Consider the following 14,309-nt stretch of genomic DNA (forward strand, 5'->3'; position numbering starts at 1 on the left):
ATCATAGCAGTATACAAGACAGATTGGTGGTGGCTGCACGAGATGCCTTGACTGGGAATCAAACCCTGGTCTCCCACATGGAGGGTGAGAATTTTACCACTAAGCCACCAATGCTCTCATTTGGCAGTTACAGTATAATGATTAAAAGCATGAGTTTTGGAATCAGCCTGACCTAAGTTTGAATCGCCACTTTTTGGCTTAGTAAGTCTGTAAGCTTAGACAAGTTACTTAACATCCTGGACCTTGCTGTTTCTCATTTGAAAAGAAGGAAAAATACCTCATAAAGTTACTACATTACATGAAATAATACAGGTTTCCCATGCTATCTAAAAATTTAGCGTTCCTATGAAACCTTTTTTTTTTTTTTTTATGAAACCTTCCAGAAGCCAAAATGGCGTACAGCGAAGAAGCAATTACCACTGATTCATATGGGAAAATTTTTTGAGCATTCCCAGATCTGAAAAATAACCTTACCAAATCATACGAAATAACACATAAAACCTAAAATAACACTTCCATACAATAAAAGCAGGAATGATGTGATACACAGCCTACATAAAGTAGAAATAAAACATGGACAGCGTACTTTGACTTACCAGAATCGGGAAGACAGCGAGCTCACTGGAAGGTGAGAGGTGGTGGTGATGATGGCAGCCCCGGTAGCCTAGCTGGCAGTGGCAACTAGGGCTGGGTCGAAGGGCAGGGGTTCACATCCACGGGAGAGCAGGATGTGTATCACCCGTCCGCGACGAAGCCTGAGACCTGAGCTGCGCGGGGGCAATAAGTCCAGGTTGGGATCACGCGAGGCGTGGTGCGTTTATACGTCACCAGGCGTTTGATTGGATATGACTGGGTCGGTCGATAAAAGCAAAGGAATTTGAAAGGAGGAGCTTGGTCAAGCCGCCATGTAGAACGGCGGCGGATGCAGGTACGCAGATGTTTTACCAAGTAGAGAAAACCTGGTGGCCTAGTGGTTAAGAGTTTAAAATCTAACCAAAAGGGTCAGGAGTTCGAATCCACCAGGCACTCCTTGGTAACCCTATGGGGCAGTTCTACTCTGTCCTGTAAGTTGGCTATGAATCGGAATGAATTTGATGGCAACGGGTTTGGTTTTGGTTTTACCAAGTGTCCATAAAGCAAACATCAAAAGCCAGGGATACCTGTATATTCAAAGCATCTAGTATATTGCCTAATAAATACATTGTAGGCCCCCAATAAGTAGTCGTTTTACTGTCATTGAAATTAAACATTTAGATACAACGAGGTATTTAAAAATTTGTTTGCAAATAAGTAGAAAACATTTTTATGAAATCCTGCGTACATTGGCACGTTGGTGTGGAATACTTTTAATTGCCAATTCAGAGGTGAACTTTACTTCAGCTTGGGATGAATACTTCTGCCTTAGTGAAGTTTTAACAAAGGGAACTTAACGGCAGAGTATGTAGTAAGCGGATATGAATTCTAAGTTTCTCATGTAAAAATTACATTTTCTAGGCGAAGGCATAGAAGGGCTACGGGAAAACGACTACCTTCTGATTCATTCATGCCGTCAGTGGACGACCATCACTGCCCATAGCTTGGAGGAGGGTCATTATGTCATTGGGCCAAAGATCGAGATTCCGGTACATTACGCAGGTAAGACTCTTCTTAAGGGACAAGAAAAGTTGGAGAGAGGAAGAGGACTGGATATGCTCATTTTTTTCTTCAGTAGTGGGAAAATAGGAGTTGTTCATTTTATTTACCAGTGAAATCTCAGATTAATTTTGTCATAGGTATTTGTAAGTAATGCATGTCCTTAAACTCAAATTCTTATTAGATATTTATAAGATAAAAATTTTACAAACAGCGAGCTTCTCTGGTCTTGGAATTAAAATCAATACCTGTAGCCAACCCCTAAGCTTCCAAGTGGCTATATCTATGAATAACCAATGTGCACAGCCTGGAAGGTCTTGTGGTGAATGACTTTGAGGCAGTGTTTTCACAAGAGACTATAAATGGGCATTGCAGTGTGGTTTTAAAAGTATTGGATTGGAAGTTCAGATAACTTGGATCCGTCCATCTTTTCATCTAGGCCTTTTGAGCCCAGGCAGCTGAAATGGCCTCACTGCCTTGAGGTTCCTCCTTTAGCTAATTGAGGACAATACCTGCCTTCTCACCTCACTTTGAACTCCATTATGTTAAACAAATGCAGTTTTTGAAAAAGCTGATGTTACCTTACAATTTCTTCTGCTGCTTATAGTGTATTTTATAAAGGGTCTTGACCTTTTCCCTGCTAATTTTCACTGTTTAAAAAGTCTGTAGCTGAATGGTTTCACAACTCGAAGAATATAATCAGTGTCACCGGATTGTACATGTAGAAAGTGTTTAATTGCTGTACGTTCTGCTGTGTATGTTCTCAACAACAACAACAAAAATAAAATAATTTTTTTAAGAGTCTGTAGTTGTATACTTTAATCAGCTAGCTATAAATGGCATAGCCTTAGGCTTCTGCTGTGTTTTTGAGTGAGACCTCTACAATGCCCAGAGAGTTGTCCGTTTGGAAAAGGCTCCTTGCTATAGTCCCACTGCCTAGAACAGTAGCAAATGATAGGTCTTCAATAAATATTTATTGAATGAATAGTTGAATGCCCTTTTTGATTCCTACAAGTCTTTACCAATCGCCCATATGACCAGGGATCACTCAGGTTCTCAAAAATTCTACTTTTTCAAAAAATTTTTTAAAGAAAGAATCCGTGTGTCCTGAGGCACTCTGTTCTGGAATATGTTCCCTAGCCCTAAGAGTTCTTTCATGGAAAAAATGAACACATACCTGCAGAAAGTACACCTGCTCCTTACCTGTCCACTATCTTGGTATGCTACAGTTTGCATTTAAGACAATAGTAAAAAATCTACTGTTCAACTCTTTTGAATGTCAACAAGGGTGCAGGCATGGTGTCTATGGGCATGGTGGCTGAGGGCATGGTGGCTGAGGGCATGGTGGCTGAGGGCATGGTGGCCACAGCCTCTGGGTAGAAACACTGGCCCCTGTTCTGGGTTCCCAGCTCCTATGCGGGCTGAGGCCCTGCAGCTCAAACTGGCCGTGGACTGGGAAAGAAAGAGGCATCAGAGAGGGAGTTTGGAAGAAATGCATGCGAGTTTAATGATATCCCAAAGTGAGCCGAACTGGGTCTGAAGCCTCCACCTCAGTGGCGCCTGGCCTCGGTGGCACCTGGCCTTGGTGGCACCTGGCATGCAGTCTCCCAGTACCCTCACAGGAGGCCCCAAACCTTAGTGTCCACAGGGCAGGGGGCTTGCAGGGATGGGAGTGGAGCCCTGGAGGCCACTCCGCAAGGTAAGCTCTGACCCAGCACAGGAGGAAGGTTAAGTAGGTAAGCTGTGGGCCCTCCAGTCACACAGCCCAGCTTTATCCAGCTTTGGTCTTTTCCAAGCCTCCTTCTCTGCAGAGAAATAATACATAACTGAACTCCTCACAGTGTTGAATGAGCGCATCAGTAAATCTTAGCTGTTATTATTTCTGTGATCCTATTTTCTAAATAAAAAAATTTGGACAAATAGATGGTTTGAAAACAGGAAAAAAAAGAAAAGTCCTCTATTTTGGCATGAGGAACTGGTCTTTAGAACCTAACCATGTGGATAAGTGAGGAGTGGTGTATTAGAACTGTGAGTTTGGGAGCCAAGCAAAAGGGACAGTTCTCATAGGGGCAGAGAATAAGACTAGCTCTTCAGGCTGCTCTGTCTCTCCTGTGAGTGGTTCCTACAACTGGTAAGATCTGTGCATTTTTAGCAGACCCAACTGAAAAGAAAAGTGTAAAGCTGTACTTCATCATGTATACAGTTTTGCCTAATCTGTTCATAGATTGAGTTTTAGTCTTTCCCCCAAAACTGCTGTGAATAGCTCTGTCAAATCAGTCTTCCTAAAGAATACTTTCATTTTATCATTTCTTGAAATTCTTTCAGAGATGCCATACTGTCCCTGGCTTCTTTGACTTATTGTCAAAGGCCCTCGAAGCACAGGCCAGTTCTAGCCTACTTCTCCAAACCTGTTTTCTCTACTCTGAGAGGTGAACCTTCCACTCTAGGTAGGTTAGTCATCTCTCTGTATGCTCACTGAACATACTAACATACTAGGTACTTTTATTGAATATGCCGGGTGTTTCTCCATTTGTGCTATCCCCCGGCTGAAGTTGCCTTCCACAGCCATGCTGCTTATCAGAGCCTGTCCTTGCATCAGAAGGGTGCAGGTGTCCCGTCCCATCCCAGCATGATCTCCATTGTTGACTGTATACCACATTCGTTTGGCACACATCCTCCATCTTCTGTTCAGTTATCTTTACCTATATATTCACATATCTTCACTCTCTAGTTGGGGTATACATCCTTACTAAGAAAGACCAATTCTAAAATATCTCTGTCAATCCCTTGGGTCTGTACACAAAATATATAATTTTTTTTTCTTTTTATTGTACTTTAGATGAAGGTTTAGAGAACAAACTAGCTTCTCATTAAACAGTACACATATTGTTTTATGACATTGGTTAATAACCCCAAGATGCGTCAGCAGTCTCCCTTCTCTACTTTGGTTTCCCATTTGGAATCACCTAAGAAGCTTTCAAAATGACTGATGCCGGCGTCCCAAACCTAGAAGTTCTATTTTAATTGTTCTGGAGTGTAGGCTGGGCTCAGGATTTTAGAAGCTTCCCCAGTGGTTCAAGTATGCAGCCAAGGTTAGAAACTCATCCTTCTGAAATGGACATCCATGGTGTCAGGTGATTAGAAGGTATATAAAATTTCCTCAAACACCTGCAAATGCCTATAAATGTTTTAATGTTTGGAATGTATTTTTTTTTTTATTAACGGCCACTCAGCTTTCACTGGGAATATAGATAGATGTTTAGCAGCTTACTCTTTGTCTGTATGGACAATCATAGTATATTTAAGCAGGTATCATATTGCAAATTAAATATGAACATATATTAAAGTGAAATTGAGGTTCTAAGACTAAAGGGAAACATGGGCATTATGATCACACCACTTGACATAAAATGTGAGAGAAAATATATTGAAGGAAGACAAACTTGAAACAGAATCAAATGGGTTTTACAAGATCATTTAATGTTTGGTAAAATAAAATAGATGGTCATAAATGTCAGTCTCTTTTCTAAGCAGGCTTCCTAAATTGTTTCAGCAAGAAGCTTAGGTGGAAATTTTAACTTACAAATAGATATAGTGTTTTGGGCTTCACATACTAAGATAACACCAAGAAACTTGCTTTATAAACACAGACCAGTTTAGTGCTACACTAATCTTTAAAAAAAATCTATAGGCTAATAACAGAAATACAAGAAGATAATGCATTTTGATTACAGTGTAAAACTGAGACTTGTGAATCCTGATAAGGACCTTGTTTGTAAGAACATATTTAGTACCAAAGTCAACCTTGAAAGACAGCATAAATTGTAGAGACCAAAAATATCAGTTATGTCTCTTTAGTAATATTTTACTAATTTGTCAGAATTTTATTTGGGTTGAGATTAAGCTCTGGCACTCTGAGGAAAATTAATAAGCAATTAATAATGTAAATTAGTTTAACTTAGTGGTACAGCCTATCAGCCTTGGAATCAAGCGACCACATTTGATTTCTCCTGCTATTTATTGTCTGACCTTTGGACAAGTTGTTGCAGAATCTCTCTACATCTTAACTTCCTCATCTATAAAGTGAGGATAATTATGGTGACTTTCTCTTAGGGTAGTTGTGAAGATTAAAAGAAATAACGCAAGTGAAACATCTGTCAGAGTGCTTGCCACTCAGCGACGTGCTTCAAAAATGTTCACAGTGATGATTATGAGAATGATAGCAACAAAGCCCTTCTAAGGATTTAACTTCGTTTTGCAGGACAGATTGCAAGCTGAATTACTTTTACGCTCATGAAAGTAGTCTGAACTCACAAAATTGTTTTGGCAGCCTTTTTTGGGTCTTGTTTTTCAACTTTTTTGCTTTGAGATTGCAGTAGTGTAATATACTATTTTTCATAGCAACTCTATAGGACAGAGTAGAACAGCCCCACAGAGGTTCCAAGGAGCATCTGGTGGATTCAGACCACTGACCTTTTACCAAGTTTATCCATTTTTAACACTTTGCCACATTTGTTTTATCATTTCTTTTCTCCTCTCTTATACACACACACACACACACATTTATTTTTTCTGAACCATTGGGAGTGGGCAGCATATATCCCCCTAATACTTCACCATGTATTTCCTAAGAACCAAGATATGTAACCACAGTACTCTCGGCAACAGTGATAACAACACTTTAATCTACAGTCCACATTCCAATTTTGTCAGTTGCCCAATGATGCCCTTTCTTGCGTTTTTTTCCCTTCAGAGTACCATCCACGTATTGTATTACGTTGTTAAGTCTCTTTATTCTCCTTTAATCTGGAAGCCTTTCGTGTATTTCATGTTCTAGACATTTTTGAAGAATATAGGCAAGTTTTATAGAATGGCCCTTAATTTGAATTTCTTCATCTCCTTGTGATTAGGTTGGGTTTACTACGTAGGTGATGGTATGTCTCTCTCTTAGGAATTGCATCTGGAGGCAAGAGATGTCCGCTTGGCCTTTATTAATGATGTTAATTTTGGTCACTTAAGGTGTTGTCTGACCCTCTGCTGTATAATTACCATTTTTTAAATTTTGTTTTTAATGAAAATGTACACAGCAAAACCCACTCCCATTCCACAGTTTCTAGACATAATAATCAGTGACATTGGTTACATTCTTCACATTTTGTCAGCATTCTCGTTATTTCTGTTCTAGTTGTTTCACTTCTGTTTACTTATTAATCTCCCTGCCTCTCCCCCCAACCTTCTCATCATCTAATATAGAATGGATGGGCATGAGTGTCAATCTGTTTTCTATACTGAAAATAATAGGTTTATAAGTAAATATTAAATGTCTGTTGACCCTTTGGTCTTAAATATGATTTTATATGATATAAATAATTATAAAATTATACATATATATGGATATTTATATAGATAACTATTTATATATGTATAATTTCCATTTATTTTTGTGATTAATAGGAACTTGAGATAACTTCGAGACTCTGTAAGTATCCTATTCCTTCTCTAATACTCCCCCACCCCATCCCCACCCCAGTTGAGCAGCCATTAATGATTTCTGTCTGATTCAGTTTTTGCTAGGAAGTTGGCAAAATGGTATTATGCTAACTTAACTCTATTTTTTCTTTTACTTCTTAGTTGTCATTCTACTGTAAGGAAGAGCTTTTCCTTCTCTCCCATTTATTTACGTATTGACTTACATACCCACTTTTATTAGTATGGACTTATAGATTCTAATTTTATCAAATGGGTTTAATATATTACTATCCTTATTGATTTTGTTGCTCAAATTTTCCTAAATCGGAACATTTGGGTACATGCTGGCACATGTATCTCTTTGGCTTGTTCACTTCTTTTGTTTTTTTGAGTGTGTCTTTATTTTCTGGCACTGGTGGCAACCATTCTTTTCAGTCAATATACTATTTTCAGTCAGGGCGGTTCTAAGCAACATCCCTCAATTTGTTGTCTCTGTAAATGGTATCCCTTGGAGTTGGGCAGCTGTACACAGCTCTACTCAGGCATATTCCAGAAAGTAGTAAAACTGAGCATTTTTAAGAAATCACTATTCAGAGTGCTTTTCCCAGATTCTATATCAGGGATTTTCACGTAGTTCCTCACGTGAAAAGAAATCATTTCAAAGAATTTTGAAAAAAGATAAAGGCGACTCAAAGTTCTTACCAGAACTATACCCTCAAATAGGGGTTAAGAGACACCTTAATCTGAATTCTGAAATTATGAGGTGTGTTCTGGGAGGAAAAAATAAAAACTTGATTCATTCTGGCAAATAACTTTCAAATCTTGGATAAAAAGGGTTTTCTTGGTATAGCAAATAATAGATTCCAAGAGAAAGTATGTGTTCAGTCAGCACCACTTATTTTTGTTAACAGCAGAAAAACCACTCAAGAAAAATTGGCATAATGTTTAGAAAAGTGATTGCTGCTTTCCCACAAGCTTTATTCAAAGCATATCACAAACAAATTTTATCTAAACTCCCCAACTTCCCATTGCTACCAAAAGGGCAAAGATTTCCTAAGAAAGTACAATACAGACCTCAGAATGTCTCTGCCTTCTGCATCTTCAGAACATCTATATTACTGTCTGGCACTTTATCTGATACTGCTAACTCAGCTTGCTTTCCCAGTTATTAAATAAGAAACATTTATTTAAAATAAAAGTAAAAAACTAATACAACTTAATTATAGCCAAGAGTTTCTGTAAATGAATGATTTTTAAGTTACAATTCACATATCTATTCATCAAGTTCTTTTTGTCTCTGTGGCCCAGAGTGGGTCAAACACTTAGAATGGTTGTCCTCTGTTTTGTGATCTGATAATCCTGTGTTGTAAATCCTAACCTCTATGATGTTAATGAGGCAGGACACAATCTATAGGGTTAGGTTGTATCTTGAGTGAATGTCTTTTGAGAGATAAAATAGAGAAGCAAGCAGAGAGGAGAGCAACCACATACCACCAAGAAAACAGAGCCAGGAGCAGAGTGTGTCCTTTGAAGCCAGGGTCTCTATACTGAGAAAGCTCCTAGACCAAGGAAAGATTGATGACAATGACCTTCCCCCAGAATCACGATAGAGAGAGAAAGCCTTCCGCTGCAGCTGGTGCCCTGAATTTGGACTTCTAGTCCCCTAGACTGTGAGAGAATAAACTTCTGTTTGTTAAAGCCATCCACTTGTGGTATTTCTGTTACAGCAGCACTAGATAACTAACATACCTCTTATACCCCAAGTTTCTAATCTATAAAATGGAGATTTACCTTATGAAATTTTGTGTGGGTTCTATGAGATAGCACTTGTGTAAATAACAGAACACCATGCTGGCACATGGGTACCAAATAAATGTTAGCTCCTCATTCTCACCTCTCTCATAAAAACCAGTTAGCCAGCAAAAAACCCTCCATAGGGACAAAGTATTGATAAACCAAGTAGATAATAACATGAGGGGATCCACCAATTTGAGAAATAATGGAATTCTGAGTGGGTTTATGAAAATTTAAATCATTCAGTGGCAAGCAGCTTGGTATCATCATGGATGAGCAGATTGCCGCAACATAAGTATCTGAGGTAAACTCCAGCCACGTTTGGCATCTATTTTTAAAGTCTCTTCATCCTGCAAATCCAGCGAATCTCTACCAAGCTGAAATGATTTCAGTACTTTCCCTCCAGGTTGCAGTATGTACTGAAATCAGTGACTCTTGAGCACAGTGTTGGTAAGAACTGCTTATGCAGTCTGCATGACCCTCGTTCAGCAAGCACCTGGATTTATATTGGCAGTGCCTGTTTTTAGTGGGATGTACAGTGTCTGTCTCTCGGGCAAAGTTATCGTAATGTGGTATCTTAACATAACCTGGAATTGTAATTACTGAACAAAAGGAAATGTTGAAACAAGCTAATTTTATTCTCCTGGGTCGTGTGTTTAATTAGCATGAATCATCCATTTACCAAAGTAACTACTAGTATTGAATAACGCTTTGAGTGCTTTCTCTGCTACATGGGATAAAGTTAATATGATAAAATGGAAAATAACAAAACTTTCTTTTAAAAAGCCCTAAGAACTAATATACTATGCCAAGGAACGTTATCCCAGCCAGTTTTGCCACTAATAAATATTAGATATCTAACAAATAATATCTAATTCCATTTTTATGATGGAATTTTTAGGTCACAGTGGTTCTTCACTTTTACAGCAAACTTATGAGGTGCGTTCTATTATTACCTGCATTTTGCAGAAGGGGGAACTGAGATTCAGAGATCTCCCCCCCACCCCAATTGTTTCTTGGAAAGTGCTAGACACCTGGAAGGCATTCTAACCATCCTAGGGAAGAGAGATTGTTAGATTAACTGGTAAGCTGAGTAAAGCTTCGGCTTTTCTTTCCTTTCAAACACAGCTGCCCACTTGTATTCTGATAACCCTATGAGATGAAGTAGGCATATAAACCTTGACCTTTCCAGATTTACAAGTCACCTGCCTAGAGGTGACATTCCTATCTCTGTGTAAATTACCAAGAAGACAACAGAGACGGTGAAGGTGATTGTCCAGGAGAGTGCCATGAGTGGGGACCCTCAGGATGGAAAGTCATCAGTGTCAAAGGCTGGAGGTCTGGGAAAAGGGTCTTTCCTGTGGTGCTTAAGGGGAAATTGGTGATTTTCATACAAGCAGTCTCCATGAATGAAAGGGAGGAAAATTAGATTACAAAGGGCATTAAAAATGAGTGGGAGGTGAGACAGAAGGCAAAGATCAACTATTTTGTCAAGACTTTTCATATTACAGGGAAGCCACAAGAGAGAACAGAAGAGTAAAAGTTTTTTTTTAATATATCATGTTTAAAAATAATGGAGTTGGAGGCATCTTTCTAGGCTAAGGGGAATGATTCAGAAGGGAAAAAAAGCAGAAACTAATTGAGCGGTATAGTAGCCTGGTATCTGGAAGATTGTGTCTGCCATTTTTTTCCTTTAGAGGCATTTGATGCTCTCTCCTTCTCCACTTATTAATGATTGAATTATTATGTCCTATTGTTGGTTTGGAAACCCTGGTGGCGTAGTGGTTAAGCACAATAGCTGCTAACCAAAAAAAGGGTCAGCAGTTCGAATCTGCCAGGCGCTCCTTGGAAACTCTATGGGGCAGTTCTACTATGTCCTGTAGGGTCGCTATGAGTGGAATCGACTCGATGGCACCAGGTTTGGTTTTATGATTGGTTTGAGGGTTGTAGATTATTGTTAAAACTCTTTAGGATTGTCTCCTCCCTGCCCCAACCACATTTGACTAGCTTTGCTTTCAGATTCCCTAAAAAAAACAAAAAACAACAAAAAACCCAGTGGTACCTTGGAAGTAAGACCTGGTGATCTGTTTCCAAAAGGTCACAGCTTTGTAAACCCCTATGGAACAATTCTACTCTGCACGTATGGGATCTTGTGAGTCAGAATCGACATGATGGCAGCTAACAACAACATCACAGTTTTGGGGTCAGTTATAAGGTGGATGTATCTTTCACACGTGATACTCATCCTGATGTGTTAAAGCAAGGATAAAGAAATCATGTAAGGATCTACCATTGGTAGAAGAATGAATTGAGGCTTGTCACCAATCTTTGGTATAGCTTTCTGGTCTCAGTTCTAATTGTTTAAGAACAACATCCCAAGGAAATTTGAATATAAATGATATCCATGAAGAGATGATATTAGGGGATTATTTTGATTTTGTTAAGGGTAATTTAAAAAAAAAAAAAAAGTTTACCATCGAGTTGATTCCAACTCATAGTGACCCTACAGGACAGAGTAGAACTCCCCATAGGGTTCCCAAGGAGCAGCTGGTGGATTCGAACTGCCAACCTTTTGATTAGCAGCCGAGCTCTTGGCCACTGTTCACCAGGGCTCCTTGTTAAATGTGGTAATAGTTTAATTAGAGTTATGAAGGAAAGTACTCTTTTTTTAGATGCATACTGAATTATTTATAGAGCTGAAACGTGATTATAATTTATTATAAAATATGTGAGGAAAAGCAAGCAGATAAAAATGAATGAAATATGGTAATATGTTAAAGTTGTTAATGCTAGGTGAAGGGTTTATGTGTGTTCATTACACCCTTCTCTACTTTCTATATGTTTGAACATTTTTGTAATAAAAAGGAAGAAAATTGTCTGTATGACATAGCAACCAGCAGCAAAGTTAATTGTATTGTAGAACTCTGAAGTGGTATTCTTCTTATCAAAGCTACTCAGCCTCCATTCTTGAATCCTATTTATATTCTGAAACGGGGCTGTAAATTCTGTAGGGGTGAAAGTTCACCTTTCACTTGGTTGTTTCCTTCTATTGTTAAGTGTTTGTGGCAACAACCCAGTGAAGGGTGAGCTCAGGAAGAAATGATCCTATTTTCACAACGTAGTGGAACCGTCTCAACTAGTGGCTTCCTTTGGTGGCTTGATTGTTCACAGACAGCTGTAGCAAATTTTTCTGGGCTGGCCCAGTGGGTGATAATGATTTAAGGGAAAGGTAGAAGTGTGTGTGTGTAAGACTTGAGGAGAAAAAAAAAAAATTTGTTTTTAATTTTCTTCTTAAAACAAGAGTTTTATGAGAGATATGGAACGGGGCAATATGAGCAAATACAGTTGAAAGTTATTTGGTGCCACACTGTGTGGCTTTTCTTGATTGTTCTAGAAAAGCTAGTAAAATACATTTTCTAAAACTTAAAATTCCTTGATGGCAGTTTTCACATTTTGCCATATTTGCTGTTAGAATACTTGCAAATCATGTGCTGAATATACAAACAGAAAATCTAGGATCAAAACAAAACTAAAACAAACAAGCAAACAAAAAACCCAACCTGGCACAAAACAGGAATGACACTTGGGGTTCAAAACTCCTTGGCTGCTGTCTTCTGTCCTTTCTACTAAGATGTAGGTAAAACGCAGTGGGAAATTGGCACTTGAAAGGGCTAACCCCGAAAAAAACACAAGTATAATTTAGCCTAGGAGATAGCGTGGTTAACACCAGGTGGAAAGTTCAAACAGGCTGCCTGTGACCACACTGTTAATGGAGTGTTTATAGCATGGATAGAAATGAGTTTGTCTCACTTCATACTTTGATTTCCATATTGGATTTATACCTCCAAGAAGTAGTGTGATATTTTAAAAGGTTCCCTTTTAGCTTGTAGAAATTGATTTGGGCTTTTTCTTCTTTGCAGAAACGGACTTAATAATGAGTCCCAAAACTAATTGCAATGCTAGTAAAACTTCGGAACTCACTCCATTCCATTTCTTAGGGTTCGAATCACTTGCCTTTATGACTCATTATCCAGCAAAGGAAACCCTGGTGGCATAGTGGTTAAGTGCTACGGCTGCTAACCAAAGGGTTGGCAGTTCAGATTCACCAGGTGCTCCTTGGAAACTCTATGGGGCAGTTCTGCTCTGTCCTATAGGGTAGCTATGAGTTAGAATTGACTCAACGACAGCAGGTTTGGTGTTTTCTTTTGGTATCCAGCAAAATTGTGTGGTGGCTTTCTGTTAAACTGCTTACCAATCTAGGTAGTTACCTGCTATCCTCATACACAGAAAAACAACAAACCACATGCGACATGTGAACTTCTATGACATTAGGGACAAGAGGAGAGAAGAGTCAGGCACTTCCATGCTGATTTTTAGTAAGATGTACATTATACAGTAGCTCCAACTTGTCAGAACTAGTTTACAGGAAATCATGAGGTTTGCCCCCAATAGCAAATCAAGCTGATGATTGAGCAGGAGACAAGCAGAATAGCACAGAGTTTTTCTTTTCCAGACATTACAAACTGTTGTAGGTAAATTAACGGCAGTGGGCACATATGTATTTGAAATATTCAATTTCTCCTTTCATGTCTTTTATATCCCATAAATTTAATATGCAGTGATAGTTGTCTTTCCTTACCACCTTTACTATTTCATCATCCTGGCTTACTTACTTTCATTAAATCAGTTGTATGGGAATCACAGTCCTTTCTTGATCTGGAGCCCTTTTCTTCCTTGCCCCCTGTTGAATAGTTACCCCGCCGAATCTATGCATGCCTGCTCTGAAAATGTGGCTTTATTTGGAAATAGGGTCTTGTAGATGTCATCAAGTTAACATGAGGTCATACTGAATTAGGGTGGGCCCTAATCCAATGATTGATGTCCTTATAAAAAGAGGGAACTTTAGACACAGGGACAAAGGGGAAAATGCTATGTGAAGACAGAGATACAAACACAGGGGGAAAATGCCATGTGACCATGCAGGCAGAGACTAGAGTGAGGCAGCCACAAACCAAGGATGGCTGGCAACCATCAGAAGCTAGAAGGAGGCAAGAAAGGATCTTCCCTGGAGCCTTCAGAGGGAGCGTGGCCCAGCTGGCATGTTGATATTGGGCTTCTAGCCTCCAGAACTGTCAGAAAACTAATTTCTGTTGTTTTAAGCCACTCAGCTTGTAGTACTTTGTTATGGCAGCCTTAGGAAACTAACACAACCCCAAACTAATTGTGTTTCTACCTCACAATCCCTGTCAAAGCTGCTCCTACTTTCCAGTCGACCTTCACCCTGTCTCACCTGGTCTGAAGACCCAGCTGTACAACTGGCTTCCCTTCCTCCTCTGATCAGTCTCCTAGGTTATTGTCAGATTATTTGTCCTCAGTACGGTTATTATTTTGCCACTGGCCAGAATTTCTCAGGG

The 14,309-nt window shown here is 39.1% G+C and overlaps 1 protein-coding gene and 1 long non-coding RNA gene across 2 annotated transcripts in view; one reads left to right on the forward strand and one right to left on the reverse strand.

The window, feature by feature from the left end:
* Window positions 1-667, reverse strand: part of LOC135232861 (uncharacterized) — an 82,672-nt gene extending 82,005 nt beyond the window's left edge. Inside the window, exon 1 of the long non-coding RNA XR_010323476.1 lies at window positions 597-667. This is a non-coding gene — a long non-coding RNA (uncharacterized LOC135232861). The remainder of the gene's footprint in view (window positions 1-596) is intronic.
* The window catches only part of GAREM1 (GRB2 associated regulator of MAPK1 subtype 1), a 194,446-nt gene that overhangs the window by 59,083 nt on the left and 121,054 nt on the right, over window positions 1-14,309 (forward strand). The window contains exon 2 of the mRNA XM_010586786.3: window positions 1,495-1,635. Coding sequence (XP_010585088.1) covers window positions 1,495-1,635 — 141 coding nt within the window. The remainder of the gene's footprint in view (window positions 1-1,494; window positions 1,636-14,309) is intronic.

This window comes from Loxodonta africana, chromosome 11 (genome assembly GCF_030014295.1).
Source record: "Loxodonta africana isolate mLoxAfr1 chromosome 11, mLoxAfr1.hap2, whole genome shotgun sequence".
In the NCBI taxonomy this organism is placed as follows: Eukaryota; Metazoa; Chordata; class Mammalia; order Proboscidea; family Elephantidae; genus Loxodonta; species Loxodonta africana.